The sequence below is a fragment of the Cupressus sempervirens genome, chromosome 4 (assembly GCF_028749045.1).
Source record: "Cupressus sempervirens isolate cs-2001-9-10 chromosome 4, ASM2874904v1, whole genome shotgun sequence".
NCBI classification, from domain to species: Eukaryota; Viridiplantae; Streptophyta; class Pinopsida; order Cupressales; family Cupressaceae; genus Cupressus; species Cupressus sempervirens.
The window spans coordinates 699,129,233-699,146,930 of record NC_143121.1 but is presented as its reverse complement, the minus strand read 5'-3'; the positions used below and the strand labels follow the sequence as shown (position 1 = coordinate 699,146,930).

The window sequence follows — 17,698 nt, the reverse complement described above, 5'->3', positions numbered from 1 at the left end:
GACTGGGAAGGAAAACAAAAAGGATAAATTAGAGCTTGTGGATACTAATGTATGAGGACCGGCTTAGGTATTTTCCCTTGGTGGCTCTCATTATTATGTTACATTTATTGATGACACAAGTAGAAAAGTATGGGTTTATTTCCTTAGACATAAATTTGATGTATTTCAAACTTTTAAGAAAAGGAAATGCTTGGTTGAAAATGAGACTGGTAAGAAATTGAAATGTCTGAGATCTGATAATGGTGGTGAGTATTGCAGTCATGAATTTCAATATTATTGCTCCACTAATGGTATTCATAGACAAAAAACTATTGCAAGGAATCCACAGGAAAATGGAGTGGTTGAATGCATGAACAAGACTATAATGGAATGTGCAATGAGCATGATGTTGCATGTTGGGTTGCCCTTACACATGTTGGTGGAGGCTATCAATACTACTATTATTTTCTTAATAGAGGTCCCTCTACTTCTTTGGGTTGTGGTATTCCAGAGGAAGCATGGACTGGTAAGAATGTGAGTTATACTTTTCTCAAAACCTTTAGTTGTGAAGCATTTTCTCACATAGATTCTAAAAATAGAACCAAGCTAGAAGCTAACTTTAAAAAATGTGTATTTTTTGGATATGGCATTAATGAATTTGGTTACAGGCTTTGGGATTTTAAAAATTACAAAAATTGTAAGAAATCTCATATTCAATGAGAAAGTGTTGTACAAAGATTTGTTGCAAAAGCATGAGAAGAAAAAAGATGATTATTTAATGCTGGATGATACTTCAAAAGCTAATGTTCTAGCCATTCCTCATGATGTGCAACAACCACAATAACAAATACCACACACATCGGTGAATGTTAGACAGTCAATAAGGAAAATTAGACCTCCACAAAGATTTTCTACCTCTTTGTATTCTATTTCACTTATTGATGCTAGTGAACCTGAAAGTTATGATGAAGCTATGCAGGTGGATACTAAGATTCTGTGGGAGTTTGCAGTGAAAAATGAAATGGACTCTTTGCTGAAGAATAAGACATGGGATTTATGCAAGTTGCCTACAAGTAAAAGAGCTTTATAGAATAAATGGGTGTATAGGTTAAAAGAAGAGGAAGGAGGTCAGAAAAGATTTAAAGCTAGATTAGTTGTTAAAGGATATGTATAGAAAAAGGGCATTGATTTTGATGAGATATTTTCTCCTATTGTTAAGATGACATCTGTCCATACTGTTTTAAGTCTTGTGGCTACTGAAGATTTGCATTTGGAGTAGCTTGATGTTAAAACAACCTTCCTTCATGGTGATTTGGATGAAGAGATATATATGGATCAGCCACAAGGATTTAAGGTTAAAGGTAATGAGAACTTAGTATGTAAATTGAAGAAAGGTTTATATGGCTTGAAGCAAGCACCTCGGCAATGGTATCTAAAATTTGATAGTTTTATGCATGAGCATGGTTACAATAGGTGTCATTCAGATCACTGTGTTTACTTTAAGAGGTTGAATGATGATACCTAAATTATTTTATGTTTATATGTTGATGATATGCTTGTGGTTGGGTCTACCATGGATAATATTAAGGGGCTGAAATGCCAATTAGCACATGCATTTGCTATGAAAGATTTTGGGGCAGAAAAAAAAATTCTTGGTATAAAGATTTGCAAAGATAGGAAGAAAAAAACATTGAGGCTATCTCAGGTAGATTATGTTGAGAAGGTGTTGCAACATTTCTCTATGGGGAATGCTAAAGTTGTTAGCACACCATTACCTGCTCATTTAAAGTTGACTAAGGAGAGTTGTCCCAAGACACAAGAAGAAGAGGATAAGATGTCTAAGGTACCCTATGCTTCAGCTATAGGAAGCTTGATGTATGTTATGTTATGTACTAGGCTAGATATTACACATGTAGTGGGAGTCGTTAGTAGGTATGACTCATCCAGTAATTGAGCATTGGAATGTTGTCATATGGATTCTTCGATATTTGAAAGGAACATCCAACAAGTATTTACATTTTGGGGGCTCTACTACTGATTTATAGGGCTATGTTGACTCAAATTTGGCATGGGATATTGGTACCAGGTGGAGTACTATAGGTTATGTCTTTACAATTGGTGGGGCAACCGTGAGCTAGGTTTCTACATTATAGAAGGTTAATGCTTTATCCACTATAGAGGTAGAGTATGTAATTGCTACATAGGTAGCCAAGGAGATGATATGGCTTCAATTCTTCTTGGAAGAATTGGGACATCCTCAGAAGGATAATTATTTGTTCACAGATAGTCAAAGTGCCATTCATCTTGCAAAGAATTTAGCTCTACATTCAAAGACCAAACACATCTAGTTGTAGTACCATTTCATTCGGTCAGTTTTGGATGATGAACATTTAAAGCTAGAGAAGATACATACAAATGATAATCCAATAGATATGTTGAAAAAGGTAGCAACAAGGGAGAAGCTGAACTCCTCTTAAGCTTTGGTTGGTCTTCTAGATTAAACATGAATAAAAGAATAGCAGAGTCTAGGGTGGTTTGATACAGTGGGAGCCCCATGTGGTAGCAGTATTGCTATAGGATTAGTCTCCAAGTAGGAGATTATTGTCTAGTGTGGAGTCTGATCAGTCCCCAAGTGGGAGATTCTTAGTTTGTGGTGATTGATTAGGAAAGTATTGTACGTACATCATAAATTCTTTGGGCCATGGCCGACATTGTGGTTGACATATGGCCAACACGTTGTAACCCTAAAGCAGCATAAAATTACTTGTATAAAATGGCTTAGGGTTAGGTATTTTCATTAAGTTGTGATGTGAAATTGGTTCTTGTGGCAATATTGAGCTGTAAGGGATTACAGATTGTAATCAGGTTATAATCACTAGATCGTAATAATATCAAACTTGTTGTTTGGTAGACATAGCCCAGGGATTGGGTGAACCACATTAAATCTTAGTGTCTTGTCTTATTTTCTATGTGATCTATTATTTTTTGTTATTGGTTATAGTTGCATGTAATTGTTATTTTTGTCTATGGTTTAATCTTAACAATATTGTCGACTTTAGTGGTTAGACTTATTGATATTATGTACTTTTGTGGAACCTTTATTTTCCAACAGAGTATTGTTGAATTTCTTGGCTTTTTAATTTGATGGTAATGACTCGGGATTGATTTTTTTTTGTTTTTATATGTCTTTGACTCAGCATCCATTTTAGCTTCTTTTTAATATTAAGAACAAATAAAGAAAATAGATTATTTATGTTTTTTGTACAATCATTTTATAATTATGAATCATTCATATAAAATATTCAACATCTAAAATATTCTTATATTGAATGCAGTATGTAGAGAAGCTTACGATTAGAGAAGATAAAGAATCTCCTTCAATATTTGTATATTCCTATTAGATTATCCCACTAACTCATGCCAAACAAGGAAGTAAATGTTTCATGAGCAAGTCATTATTCAAGATTAAGTAGCTCTTCAATTTGTTAAAGAGAGATCTTATTTGATGTATTTGATATTAGAATAATCTCACATTAACAATATAATGTAAATAGATGATATTATAAAAAGTAATTTAGTACATGTAATATTCTAAAAAATTAGAATATAGCAATAAGAGATATAAGAAGAAAGAAGAAAAATGTTATTCAATTATTCCTTCTCAAAAAAAAATCATTTATTGCAACTAGATCACTAGGAATTGAATGAAAAGTTGTGCTCCAAACACTATCTATTTGTAATAAGAGAAGCATCCCATACATCATCCCACACACATTTTATCCTTATCAAGGTATTATTTGCTATGTCCATTACCACAACCTAATGTGACAACAAGTGATGCATGAGCTTGAGTGTCATTAAACTTGTTTTAACCAACATGTGTAGTTTGAGTGTAATAGATATAATTTACTTGAATGACGATAAGATCTTACACTTGTTATTCTAAATAGATTATCTATAAAATGTATGTTAAGATGAGATTAATAGTTTTAAAGGTTTAAACCTCTAATTAACAATATCTCTCTTATAATTTGACACAAACTCTTCAAAAGATAATCTATTAATAATAAAAGATATATTTATATTTCTTATTTCTAATTATGATTACTTTGTATTACATAAATTTCACATCACATAAAATAGTTATAATTAGCATTTTATTTTTACAATATATTTATAAATTATTTTATTTACATTAATATTTTCAATCTATCAATACATTATAATTGTAAAAAAACAAATCACAACCCTAAAAATTTTGCTCAGCATGATAAGATGTCAAGTGACAGTTTTTCTCGGCACAAATAGATGCTGAGTGATAGGTAGTGGGTGCCTAGTAAGCTCGCCACAAGAGGAAGCCCAGTAACTTGGTACAAAGGGGGCAACTCAAAAATAGTGTATGCCAAGTGAGTTTGGCAACAAATGATGGGTAGTGAGCTTGGTCACCTCAACAAGGTGAATCTTGGCAACAAAGTATGTCGAGAGCTCTGCACAAACTATAGAGATAGAACTCGATCAAAGACTAGGCCAAGTGAGTAGTATACTAGACTACCATTAAAATGAAAAGAGTTGAAGGATGAAGATTTCAAATACAAATTTCTCAACTACAAAATACTATACAATGATGAATAGAAGAAAAGAACAACATAGTTTTAGTATGCTTGCATGCTTACTTATATTCTATTCAATAAAACTATTAAAAGATCTGGGAGCATTTGGCTTCAACCAGAAAAACCCTAAAATCTTCAAACCGATAAAACTTCAAACTTCAAACTTAACTTCAAACTTATAGCTCTAATGGCTGCGTACAAGAATGCTTGGAGCAATCACTACGTCATGGGTGAAAATAAATAAAAGTTACAAAATGACAAAAGATTCAACACATGCAACTACTGACACGAAACTGAAACACTTCTGTCTTTTGAACTCTAAGTTGATATGTTGATTGAGTTCTCTTTTCTACTCTACAACTAATCCTTCTTCTACTCTCTTCTACCGATCAAATGAGATAGATTCATTCCTTTTGTCTCTTGGAAAAAAGTTGTTCCCTCTCATTTTGAATTTGAACTCACCTACCATGCATTCAATGTTTCTAACTATTGTGTACCCTATTAGGGTGGTAGGTGGGCATCTGGCTCTAGAAGCAACCGCCTATGCATTAAATATTTCAAAACTCCCCCTTTGTTGTGAGCCAAATAAAAAAAGATCACTCTTGATCCAAATCAACTACACCAAGACATTCTCTTAGGTGTACAAAAGTTCCAATACCTAAAGGCTTTGTAAAAATGTCAGCTAGCTACTACTTAGACTTGCAAAATTCAATTTTGATATCTCCATTCTCCACCAACTCTCTAATGAAGTGATATCTAATCTCTATATGCTTGCTTCTCCCATGGAAGATTGTATTCTTGGACAATGCAATTGAGAATATGTTGTCAAAAAAGATTGTGGTTCTATCCTCTTGCCTTTCATTCAAATCTATCAAGATTCTCTTTAACCGAATAGCTTGACATTTTACTACATTTTCTACTATGTATTCAACCTCTATTGTAGATTGAGCAACAATAGGTTGCTTCTTAGATGCCCATGAAATTACACTCGATCCCATATGGAACATGTATCTGGAAGTGCTCTTCCTATAATCTAGCCTTCTAGCCAAATCACTATCTGTGTAACCAACCAACTTGAGATCATTATCTATAGTATACAAAATTTCAAATCCCTTGGTACCATTCATATGGCTTATGATCCTCACTCCCACTTGCCAATGAGAATCCTTTGGTGTTTCCATAAATCTGGAAATCAAACTTATTGCATGCATTATGTCTGGCCAAGTTATAGTTAAATGCATCAAACTTCCAACCATACTCTTGTGTAGTGTTGGATTCACACTTTTACTACAATCTTCCTTACTCAACTTCAGACCTACCACTCTTGGTGTTGGGTTTGCCTTACTATTCTACATTTTGAATCCCTCCAAGGTCTGCCTTGCATATTATTCTTGAGAGATGAAGATTCCATCATGCTTTTTTTTTACCTCTATGCCTAGAAAGTACTTCAAGAAACCTAGGTATATCATTTCAAATTCATTCTTCATGGCCTCTTTGAACTCACCAATTAGGAAATTTTCATTTCTAGTGAAGATCAAGTCATCAACATACAAGTCAACAATCAACACATTACCACTTGTTGCATTGATGTATAGTGTGGGCTCACCATCGCTTTTGCTAAAGCCATTGCTCATCAAATATGAGTCAATCCTACTATACCATGCTTGTGGATCTTGTTTGAGCCCATAGAGAGCTTTTTTCAATCTATACACTTTGTTTTCTTCACCTAAAACTTCATAACCAGGTGGCTACTCCATATAAACTTCTTCTTTCAATACACCATTCAAGAAGGCGAACTTCACATCCATTTGATATACCTTTCATTTGTACTGAGCTACAATTTTTATGACAACACACATGGTTTCCATTCTTGCAACTGGGGCATATGTTTTATCATAATCTCTACCATACTACTACTTGTACCCTTTGATCACTAATCATGCCTTATGCCTATCTATTTTTCCTTTAGCATTGCACTTGGTCTTGTATACCCATTTCACTCTAATTACTTCTTTCTTGGGAAGAAAAGTAGTCAACTCCCATTTCTCATTTCTTTCAATAGCATCTATTTCCTCATCCATAGCATTACACCATTTCTCTTCATTCATAGCTTCCTCAAAATAAATTGGTTCACTATGAGAAAACAATGCAAAATTTAAACTCTCATCATAATCTTCCTCATACCTTTCATCTTGGTATATGTTCCTTAGACTTTTCATTTTTCTTGATAGTAGAGAGGCAAGAGTGGGATCTGCATTCTTCATATTGCTGCTACTACTATTTTGCATACTAGCTTAGGGCTATCTTGATGTGCTTGGAGTTGTTGCTCAACATGTTAAGGGTTGCTTGCCTTTTTGCCTTTGTTTACAAGCCATGTTAGCTGCTCCATCTTCTTATTGATCACCAATGTCATCTTCTTCCTCATCAATAGTAGGCACTTTACTTGAAGTGCTTGAGGATTCATCTACCGAGCCATCCCATGATTGATTTTCAAGAAATTCCACATCTGTTGAAATGATGATCCTCTTGGTGATTGAATCATTTAACATATAGGCCTTTGATTCTGAGATGTACTCTATGAAGATGCACTTTTCAACTTTGTCATCTAGCTTTTTCCTTTGTTCTTTCTACACATGTGCTTATGCTAGACATTCAAACACTCTCAAGTTTTCAACTGTCAATCTATTTTTTGACCAAGCCTCTAAAGGAATCTTGTCATGAACTGATTTTGTAGGACACCTATTAATCAAATATACTACAGTTTCTATAACTTCTCCCTAATATTTAGTTGAGAGTCCCTTTACTTTCATCATGCTTCTAGCCATATCAACAATGATCCTATTCTTTCTCTTAGCCACTCCATTTTACTGTGAAGTATAGCTGGTTGTAAGCTCTTTCCTGATGCCATTCTGCCTATAAAAATTTACAAGCATATTGGAGGTATACTCATGTCCTCTATCTGATCTAAGGACCTCTACATAGTGTCCACATTCCTTTTTAGCTAGGGCCTTGAATTCAACAAATTTATCAAATGCTTCAAATTTGTTCTTCAAAAAATACACCCATGTCCTATGACTAAAATCATCTATAAAAGTCATAGAATAAGTACACCCCACAATAGAAGAAGTTTACATAGGGCCTACCAAATCAGAATGCACCAATTCTAATGGTGCTCTAGCCCTTCTAGAATTTTTAGAATTAAAATAAAGCCTATGTTTGTTACCCAAAATACAAGCCTCACACTTGCCATAGGAATCTACTATGCTAGTTAAACCCTCTCCCATTCCTTTCTTGGACAACAAATTTAAACCAGCAAAGTCAAGATGTTTATATCTAAGATGCCAAAGCTTGGAGAGGTCTTCAATCATGCTTCTAAGAATTGACTGCTGATGTACTAATATTTTTGAGGTGCAACACTGAGTTGAGAAGCGAAGCATGTCTCTATCCTCATTGGGAACATCTAATTATTTGTCATTTGGACTATTCCAAGTAATATATTACTTCCATCCTTCTCATAAATGGTACACTTGTTATTTTCCATCAGCACCTTGTATCCATTTTGAATGATTTGTCCAACACTCACTAAGTTGTGCCTCATACCAAGGGAAAAATACATATTTTGTATCTCCTTCTTCTCACCTTGCTTGGTGTGGACCATAATATATCCTTTTCCCATTATGAGAATGGTTTCATTATTTCCCATCTTAAATTTAGACTTAAAAGTCTTATCAATGGAAGAGAATAAACTTTCATTACCACTAAAGTGGTTACTACAACCACTATCCAGGTACCATACCTTAGGGTTGCCTTCTTCATCAATGTTACACATGATAAAGGCTGTGGGATTGATTGCATTTTCCATGTTCAGATCAACCACATTAGCATTCTGCTTTGACTGATCACTGTCCTTCTTCCTACATTCAATTCCATAATGCTCATAATTATGATAGTAGTAGCATTCAACATTGCTCTTGTTGGAGTTGTAATTCTTCTTACCTCCTCTAGAGTTGTTTTAAAAGGTGATTGCTCCCTCTTGGTTGCTTTCCTTTCCTAAGCTTTTTGCACTAGCATTCCTTTGACCATTCCTTCCATGACCTCTACTTCTTGAGCCTCTACTAGAGCCATTTCTTCCTCTCCTCTTGCCTCTTGAATTCTCTTGATCCTTGAAAGACTGCTTTTGGAAAGTTGTTGCTGATCTATTTATCCAATGCTCATGGGGTTTGAAGAGTTCTCATTGACTCATCCATGGTCAATGTTGTAAGGTCCTTTGCTTCCTCTATGGTCATTACAAGGTTGTCATATTTTTGAGGTAAACTCCTCAATACCTTCTCTACTATTCTCTGCTCATAATAATCTTCTCCATTTGATCTAAGCTAGTTTATCAAAGTGGAAATTCATGAGCTGAACTCTATAATAGGTTCATTGTTTCTAATTTGAAGGTTCTCAAACTCTCTTTTGATCATCTGTAGCTTTACTACTCTGACCTTATCAGACCCCTTGAAATTTGTCTCAAGGATATCCCATGCTTTCTTTGCATAATTTGTTGCTGCAATCTTGAGAAAGACTATCTTTGTCATTGTTGCCTCAATCAAACTTAATGCCTTAGCATCCTTTCTCCTTGACTCTTTCAATTGAGGCTTTTGCAAGTTTTTGAGGGCAACATACAGTGTTGGGACTGTAATATAATTGAATCCATTGATCATAAAGTACCATAAATCATTAGCAACCATTATAGTTTTCATCTTTTTTGCCCATGCATCATAATTTTATCCATTAAAGGATGATGGTTGCTACCATATCTTTCCTACATCTCCTGTCATGTCAGATATCCTAGAAAACAAAACTCATTGTGGATGTGGGGCCTTAAAACTTTGATACCATGTGAATAAACAAATCACAACCCTAAAAAAATTTCTCAGCACAATAAGCTATCAAATAATGGTTTTGCTTGGTACTAATAGATGTCGAGTGATAGGAAATGGGTGCCGAGTAAGCTCCACACAGGAGGAAGTTGAGTAACTTGGCACAAAGGGGGCAACTAGGCAATAGTGTATACTGAGTGAGCTCAGCTAAAAAGGATGTCAAGCGAGCTCTATCAACTCTACAAGGTGAAGCTCGGCAACAAGGTATGCCAAGTGAGCTTGGCACAAACTGCAGAGGCAGAACTTGGTTAAAGACTAGGCCAAAGTGAGTAGTATACTAGATTGCCATTAATATGAAGAGAGCAGAAGGATGAAGATTTGAAATACAAATTTTTCAAATACAAAATACTATGCAATGACGAATAGACAAAAGGAACAACATAGTTTTAGTATGCTTTCTTATATTCTATTCAACAAAACTATTACAATATCATGGAGCATTCTGCTTCAAGTAGAAAACTCTAAAATCTTCAAACTGATAAAACTTCAAACTGCAAACTTAACTTCAAACTTACAACTCTAATGGCTGCATATAAGAATGCCTAGAGTAATCACTGCTTCATAGGTCAAAAACAATAAAACTTACAAAATAACAAAAGATCCAACACGTGCAACTGCTAACACGAAACTCAAACCCTTCTGTCTTCTAAACTTTGACTTGACCTACTGATCAACTTCTCTTTTTTGCTCTACAACTGATCCTTGTTCTACTCTCTTCTACCAATAGAATGAGATAGATTCATTCCTTTTGTCTCTTGGCAAAAAATGCTTTCCCTCTCATTTTGAATTTGAACTCACCTACCATGCATTAAATGTTTTTGATTGTCCTGCAGGCCATCAAGTGGTAGGTGGACACTTGGCTCCATGGGCAACCACCTATGCATTAAATATTTCAACAATAATATTAATATTATTTTGTTACATTACAATGCTTTAAATAAAAAACTAGCCATCCTTTAAATTTTTCGTAGCTCAGCATCAAAGCAGACAATGAATTCAATCATATTGTCCTGTTGTAATAATTCTATGCCTCTATCTAATCATATATGTTAATGCAAGGATCATTCATCTGATATTTTATATATTTGATTCCTTAAATGAGTCTTTTAATGGTTATAATTCCGTATCAATCTAAATTTGGAGTTAATGATTTCTGACCTTCAATTTCTTTAGATTTGTGACCTCATACAAAGCTCTTTCTGTCGTTGTCTTATCTCACAAATACGGGAATTTTAATATGCCACTATCGATCTTGACCCACGGCTAAATTCAACCGTTAGTTCTAACAGAGAGAGTGGATTTTTATACAAAGAACATCTTCAGAATTTTCAGTTATAATTATTATAATCTTAAGTATTTTTCAAAAGATGGGGAACTTATCCAATGAAGTTGTTAGATGCCTGAAAAATGTATTTATCTGTTGAGACGAACTATTACGGTCAAACGGGCCTCAAATATAACGCAGTATTTCTCAATGAAATATTTATCATACACACTTGTAAATGCCCAAGCTGAGTAGACTTGATTGCGACTTTTTCGGTTACAGAGATAATAAAATTCATCATATTCATATAAACATATTGTAAAAATTGAATGTTGATAGACAACAGTTTGAAAACGTGTATGAAATATGTCAAATTATTCTCGGAGAAACAATGCACACGTCACGATCTTGCAGATCTGGTTTCTGTGGGAAACAGTTTGCACGAGAGCAATGTGATCAGATAATATCTTACTCCAATTTTCTAACTATGATTTTGACGTAAGCAGTTTATAAAATATAAACAATTTGTATTATGGATCACAAATATTATAACCTTCATAATAGAAAATGATTCGAAGTAAATGTTATTTAAAAATCGACCATATTATAACTAAGAATCTGTACCATAGTAGCTTCAGTTTGAGACAGGTATGGTCCTGCTCATGCAGTTCAGTATTTAAATTCGTTTATGAAAAATCTAATGACTTACTTGGATAAGTTTCTGTAGTTTCTTATATGATAAAAGATTATAGTAGACTTTAGGCTTTTTAAATTATAATTTACCTTTTTAATAATCGGGCTGCTTAAGCGGGGACCAGAACCCACTGATATTATATATCGAAACCATGCAATAAAAATAATAATATAGGCACTGGGTTTCTCATAGTCTTGGCTTCTCTGTCATATTATTGAATACAAGTAGTTGGATTACAAAAAGGGAGTCTACAAATAAATTAATTGTGCCTGTTACAAAACTATATCTAGTTCCTGCCATGGCAAGATACTATTGCATTCATTAGATGCCATAGGATGCAATAGTAACTTTTAAATAGCCAATCAAGGTGAAGAATTTTTACAACATACGTCTACAAAATATAATTTTAAATTTTCTATTTATTTAAACGATTTAAACAGAATAATTTATCTCTTCTTTGATTGGCTTAGAGCAATAATAGTAGCGAGTAAAATTAATTTCCTTCATAGAAAATTAGGATATTTTGTACACTCTACTTTTAATACATTAATTACAGCTTATGCCATCTTTTCTAAAAATCTTTTTTAACCATATTCATTAATTATAGCTTATGCCATCTTTTATACAAATCTTCTTTACAATAGAAAACCATTTTTAAAACTATTTTAAACATAAAGATCAAATAGTAATTATATCAATGACATGACATGTTGACTATTTTCTTTATATAAGAAATAAAACTTAAATCTTAATATTTTTCAATATAATTTTATTTTATTTTAATATTTAATATTATTATGTTCAATTTTCTATTTTACTTTTTCAATTATTGATAGTGAACTAGAATATTTATATAAATATTTAATCACAATAATTTAATATAAATATATTAGATTTTATTTTATTGATAATTATTTATTGATTAAAGGTTATTTAAGAACATTATAAAAACTATAGGAATTAAGCTTATACATTCTTAAAAACCAAAGAAATTATGATAAAAATTTAGCAATTTTTTACATTTGAAATTATATTTGTAAATTTTAAACAATATAAAGACCAACAATTCAAATATTTTGTTATGAATTTTTTCTCCATTCTTCCATTTTTTTCTTTTAACTTATTTATCTTTTATATTTCTTATATTATAAGGTGAATTTGGTGCTAATATACTAGGGCACCATCTTATCTAAAGCTAGATTTTCTATCTAATGCAAATAAACTATTTTTACATTATTCAAACCATAGCAAGTCACTGACATCAAGATTCAAGATTCAGCATAGACTTTCTCATGTAATTATCAATGTTTGAATGGGAACATTGTTACTTCTATTTTATTTAAACTAAAAATTCAAATGGCAGGAACTATGATGCTTGTTAAATAATCGAAATATTCGTAATAATCTAAAATTAGATAAGAGTGTCGCTTTAAGAACTTGACAAGTCATTAAATTTTCACTTGCTTACATCAATAAACTATCTCAAACAAGTCTAGGGTCCGGATTCAGTCCAGTAGTCTTGGAATTACAATGGCAGCTTTCTTACAGCAGTTCACAATGGGTTCAACTGTATCTTTAGACTCTTAACTCGCGAGCTTTTAAGTCAAATTATTATACCATATTCATTATTTTATAGGGTCTACTACAGTTGATAAATATAAATATTCAGCCCCGGTTTCGTTTTAGATGTAAAAAAATAATAATACATACACTTGATCAATCTATATACATAGTTATTTTATTAAAATTGTCATAAAAATATATACACAATCTTATAAAATCTATGTTAAATATATTTATAATTTGTTAATTTTTTAAAAATTAAAATTATAAATAATATGAAAAATGTTAATATGGAATTTTATATTCCTTATAGAGCAATTTTAGTGGTTTTTTTGTAAAGAGTCATGATTGTACATGCCTAAGTTAATGAAAACTTTGGTGAAACTAGATATCTTTAATATTATCAATATTTGAGCTAGTCTCCTACAAGCTCTCTACTTTATATTCAACACTACATATAATTTATTTTAATTATTTTTAAATATACAAAAATAAATTATAATGTTTTTGTAAATAAAGAGTATAATTTTTTATTTTTTTTAATTATTCAATTTAATAAAATTCAAAAGAAGTTAATTTTATGTTTTATTAAGGTACAAAATTAAGGCTATTGAAAAACTCATAATTTATTAATAAAAATAAAAATAAATTAAAATATTAATCATACAAAATGATTTCCCACAAAAAAAAAAGATAAATTGGTCATTTGCAAAGGAAATCATTCATAACTCACTCACATTTCCATAATCGCTATTGTTTCAACGATTTTAACACAATTGTAGAAAATATGTATATTCGTCTCCATTTCCATAATCGCTAATGTTTCAATGATTTTAACACAATTGTAGAAAATATGTAAGCCTTTTCTAGATTATTTACAGCAGTTAACGAGATGCACTATGACCTCGGAATGTGAGTCTCCTTCCAAGTATTCCCGCTTTGATTTGAGTCTTGTTTGTATTATGGACAAATATATAGAAAGATCAGTATATATACTACAAAAAGAAGTCTATATTTTTTTCGAATAAATAAATCTTATTTTTCAAAATCAATTCAGGTTGATGCTATATCTGAAATTTAAAACTAGCTTTTATATATATATATAAGCTGAGAGATACCCTTCTCGAGGCACCTATTGCACTGAGTGAGATTATGAAAATAGACGCCTTGAGAAGGATATCTCTTGGCTTATTATTTATATATATATATATATATATATATATATATATATATATATATAAAAGCTAGTAGCACTCGCGATGCAAAATGAAAGACATTATTTTTTAAATTATAATTCATTATAGTTAAATATATTATGAAATTTTTGTATTAATAGATATTTAATATTATTATGATTTTAGTATTTTTTTATATATTAACTTAAAAAATTTGCATAGAGAAAAAATAATAATAGTAATTTAAAAAGATATTTTAAAATCATATAGATATTTATTTAATGTTATAAAAAGCGAAGAAATGTTATACATTGTATTGCTAAACAATTGAAGGAGATTGAAGCAATATAGAATTTTTTTACAAATATGTGCAATAAAAAAATACTTAATAATCATTGAAAGAAATGATGACATAGTCCATCAAAAAACTTAATAATTAAACAGTTGAAGCATATTGAAGCAATAGAGAAATTTTTCTACAAACATGTGTAATAAAAAAATACTTAATAATCATTGAAAGAAATGATGACATAGTCCATCAGAAAACTTAATAATGTAATATTTAATAGCTATTATAAAATTGGGTATAATAAAAAATAGTATTGTTCAAAATGTTGACAATACGTTGACAAATGATATGTAGAATATTTTTACTTTCTCAACCATGGATGGACTGGAAACAACTCTACATTTCCATGAAGAATTTTTCGTACTTTAATTGATAGAGTAGACTTTATGTGAAATAATGTAGGTATGCCATAATTTGCATGCAACAACCTGAAAGATGGAATGACTTGATGTATTGTGAACATGATTGTCTAACCAAAATTTAGAGTAGCTATCAACCATTCTTCGAGTGGACCCTTGTGATAGCTAATTTTAGATTCTCCTTTAAGAAATTTCATAAACTTTATACTGAGCTCATCAGAGAGAGTGTGCTTCCTAAAATTTACTGTTGGGGCAATGATAATTTGATAAATACATCCTGCAAGATAAAGATCACGGATCTCATGATACAAAGCATCTGGTCATCTGCAAAAGTCTACAACCTTGATCTATAGGTGATGAAATTTGACATCTAAGTTCATCTTCACTTTTGTGGCATAGTGAAAGTTGAATTACGGAGCATAGTTATAAAATTTTAATTAATTGTTCCTTGGTCCATTGTTTATAATTCGATCGGTCATTCTATCCCTTATCCAATATCGAACACTCAACTCCTCTATACGAAGGATGACATTTTGTGGAAGTCTATGATGAAAGTCTTGTAACCACTAGTAAGCCCATTCAAAACGTAATTTGTTTGACATCTTCGTAAGCTGCATGGAAATTATGAAAAAAATTATACAATTAAAACATGATAAAGAATATGTTTTTTTTTTCAAAAAGGAAAGAAATGTTGAATCAAGGATAGTAACCATAATATTTAAACTAAGGTATTTTACATGAAATAAACATAAAATATATTTGATCAAATCCATATTTTGACACACATTTTTTAAATGTTAGTATTTTTTGTCTTGAAAAAAATAATTTGACATAGTGTGATACAAACTTATAAAGGCATAAGAAAATAAGTGATCATTTTCTTTAATGTAAGGATACTAAAAAAAAAATTACAAGGGTATATTGAAAGTCTATTTATATATTTATGGATGTGAAAACATGTATTTGAAACATTTGAAATGTGATTTGTAGTAGTATACAAGTAAACGAAAACTTTATTTAAATACTACAATCATACAATAGTATAGTAAATATAATAAAAATTACAAAATATTAAAGTGGCAAATCAAAATTTTAATTGCATTGGAAAAATTATTAAAAATAAAAATATTACATCAATTCTCTTCCAAAAACTTAAGTCTGTTTTCTTCATCCTTGCGCTTGGCAACTTGTCTACCTTTTTTCATTTTCTCATAGCGATCATACGTGAATGGAGGCATTATTCTTAGACACTGTAAAGATTTAACACAAGAAATTGCCACAAATGTCAATCCTATTCTTTCTCTTGGTCCTATATCAATTGTTGCTTTTGGAAGAGTTAAACCCTGAGATTTATGTATAGTCAATGCCCATGCCAATCTTAAAGGAAATTGAAGTGTTGTACCCTTTTGTATTGGTGTTATTGGAATTGTTTTTGGATGATGGTCTTCAAATGGTGGTCCAGAATAGTTGTCAAACTCAACCATCACATATGTTGGAGGTTCAGGTGGAGCGCTTCCTTGTTTGTAGACTATATTTGAACATACCCCAAAGATCCATTTACAAGACCTGGTTGTACCCATAGATTAGAAGTTAGCATGACCCTTGCATCCTTACAAAGTAGCAATTCTAGATCAAGCTCATCATTTGAATAACCTTCCAATGCATTTCTATGTCGTGCTTTTGTCGCAACACTACGTGCAACAGGATACTTCAATGAATGCAACATTTTTTTATTATGACTATGAACATTTTCATTTGTTGAGAATAGATGGACAGAATTTTCAAACTATAAATTTGTTAGAAGATCTATGTTGATAGGGGTTCTTGTCATTAGCAACCTCCAATCATCAATTTGTGGGTTTGCATCTCTTACATTCATCAAAAGTTTGCGAAATCTTTGTTGATCCTCATTCTCCCCATCTTGTCTGAATATCTTCTCCAAAGTAAGAACAATCTTGAATTCTTGCCATAGCAACTTTTCCCTTCTATTACTGTCATATGCTGGTCTGTCACCAACTGGAGGAAGCTGGCCCAAATCTCCCACCAAAATTATAGATACACCTGAAATATAAGAATGAAAATGTTTATGTCAAAATGATTAATTTGTAATTACATTTTAGTAACATAATAGTCTATATTTTATACATGCTACACTTGTTAATGAGGAAAAGTGAAGCCTTTTACCTCCAAAGCTAATATTTGCATCTTGTGGGAATGCTTGTCGAAGTCGAGAGTCAATGTTCTCCACCATGTTTTGACCAATGAAGCTCATTTCATCAATGAAGATATACTTGATATGTGTCATTTCTTCTTGAAAGCTGGTGAGTCTTGTTCCTTCTAATTGACAAAAACCTTGTATTGATATTTTTAATTTTGAATGAACTGTAGAAGTTCCTATGTTGAATGCTGCGACTCCTGTTGGTGCAAGTAATAGAAGGGGAGATGGAGAGGGCATTGCTGCATTTTGAAGAGATTGACTAATTGCAACAATTAGATATGACTTTCCAGTGCCTGTTGTTCCTTGAATTATCATGAGCAATGGCTCCACATTCTGATTTCTATGATAGTGTGTCATAATAATGTCAACTTCCTTTTTCTATTTGTCACCAAGGGTCATGTAGTTGATGCATTGGGGAATGTCATCATATATTAGACAACCATGATTCTTCACATTACCTATAAAATTGATTGCCGCAATAGTGTACTCTTCTCCCTTATAATCAATAGATCAATTTGTATGTTTGTCAGTGTCTCTTCTCCCCAACATTTCTATTTCTAAGCAC

At 31.8% G+C, this 17,698-nt stretch overlaps 1 protein-coding gene across 1 annotated transcript; it reads right to left on the bottom strand.

The window, feature by feature from the left end:
- Positions 1-16,048: 16,048 nt before the first annotated feature.
- LOC149563185 (uncharacterized) lies at positions 16,049-17,490 on the bottom strand. Its single transcript, XM_089828086.1, has 4 exons — positions 17,100-17,490; positions 16,789-16,976; positions 16,569-16,623; positions 16,049-16,443 (listed from the first exon to the last, which is right to left on the bottom strand). The coding sequence occupies exons 1-4, from the start codon at positions 17,488-17,490 to the stop codon at positions 16,049-16,051; spliced, it is 1,029 nt and encodes a 342-aa protein (XP_089684212.1).
- Positions 17,491-17,698: the final 208 nt, after the last annotated feature.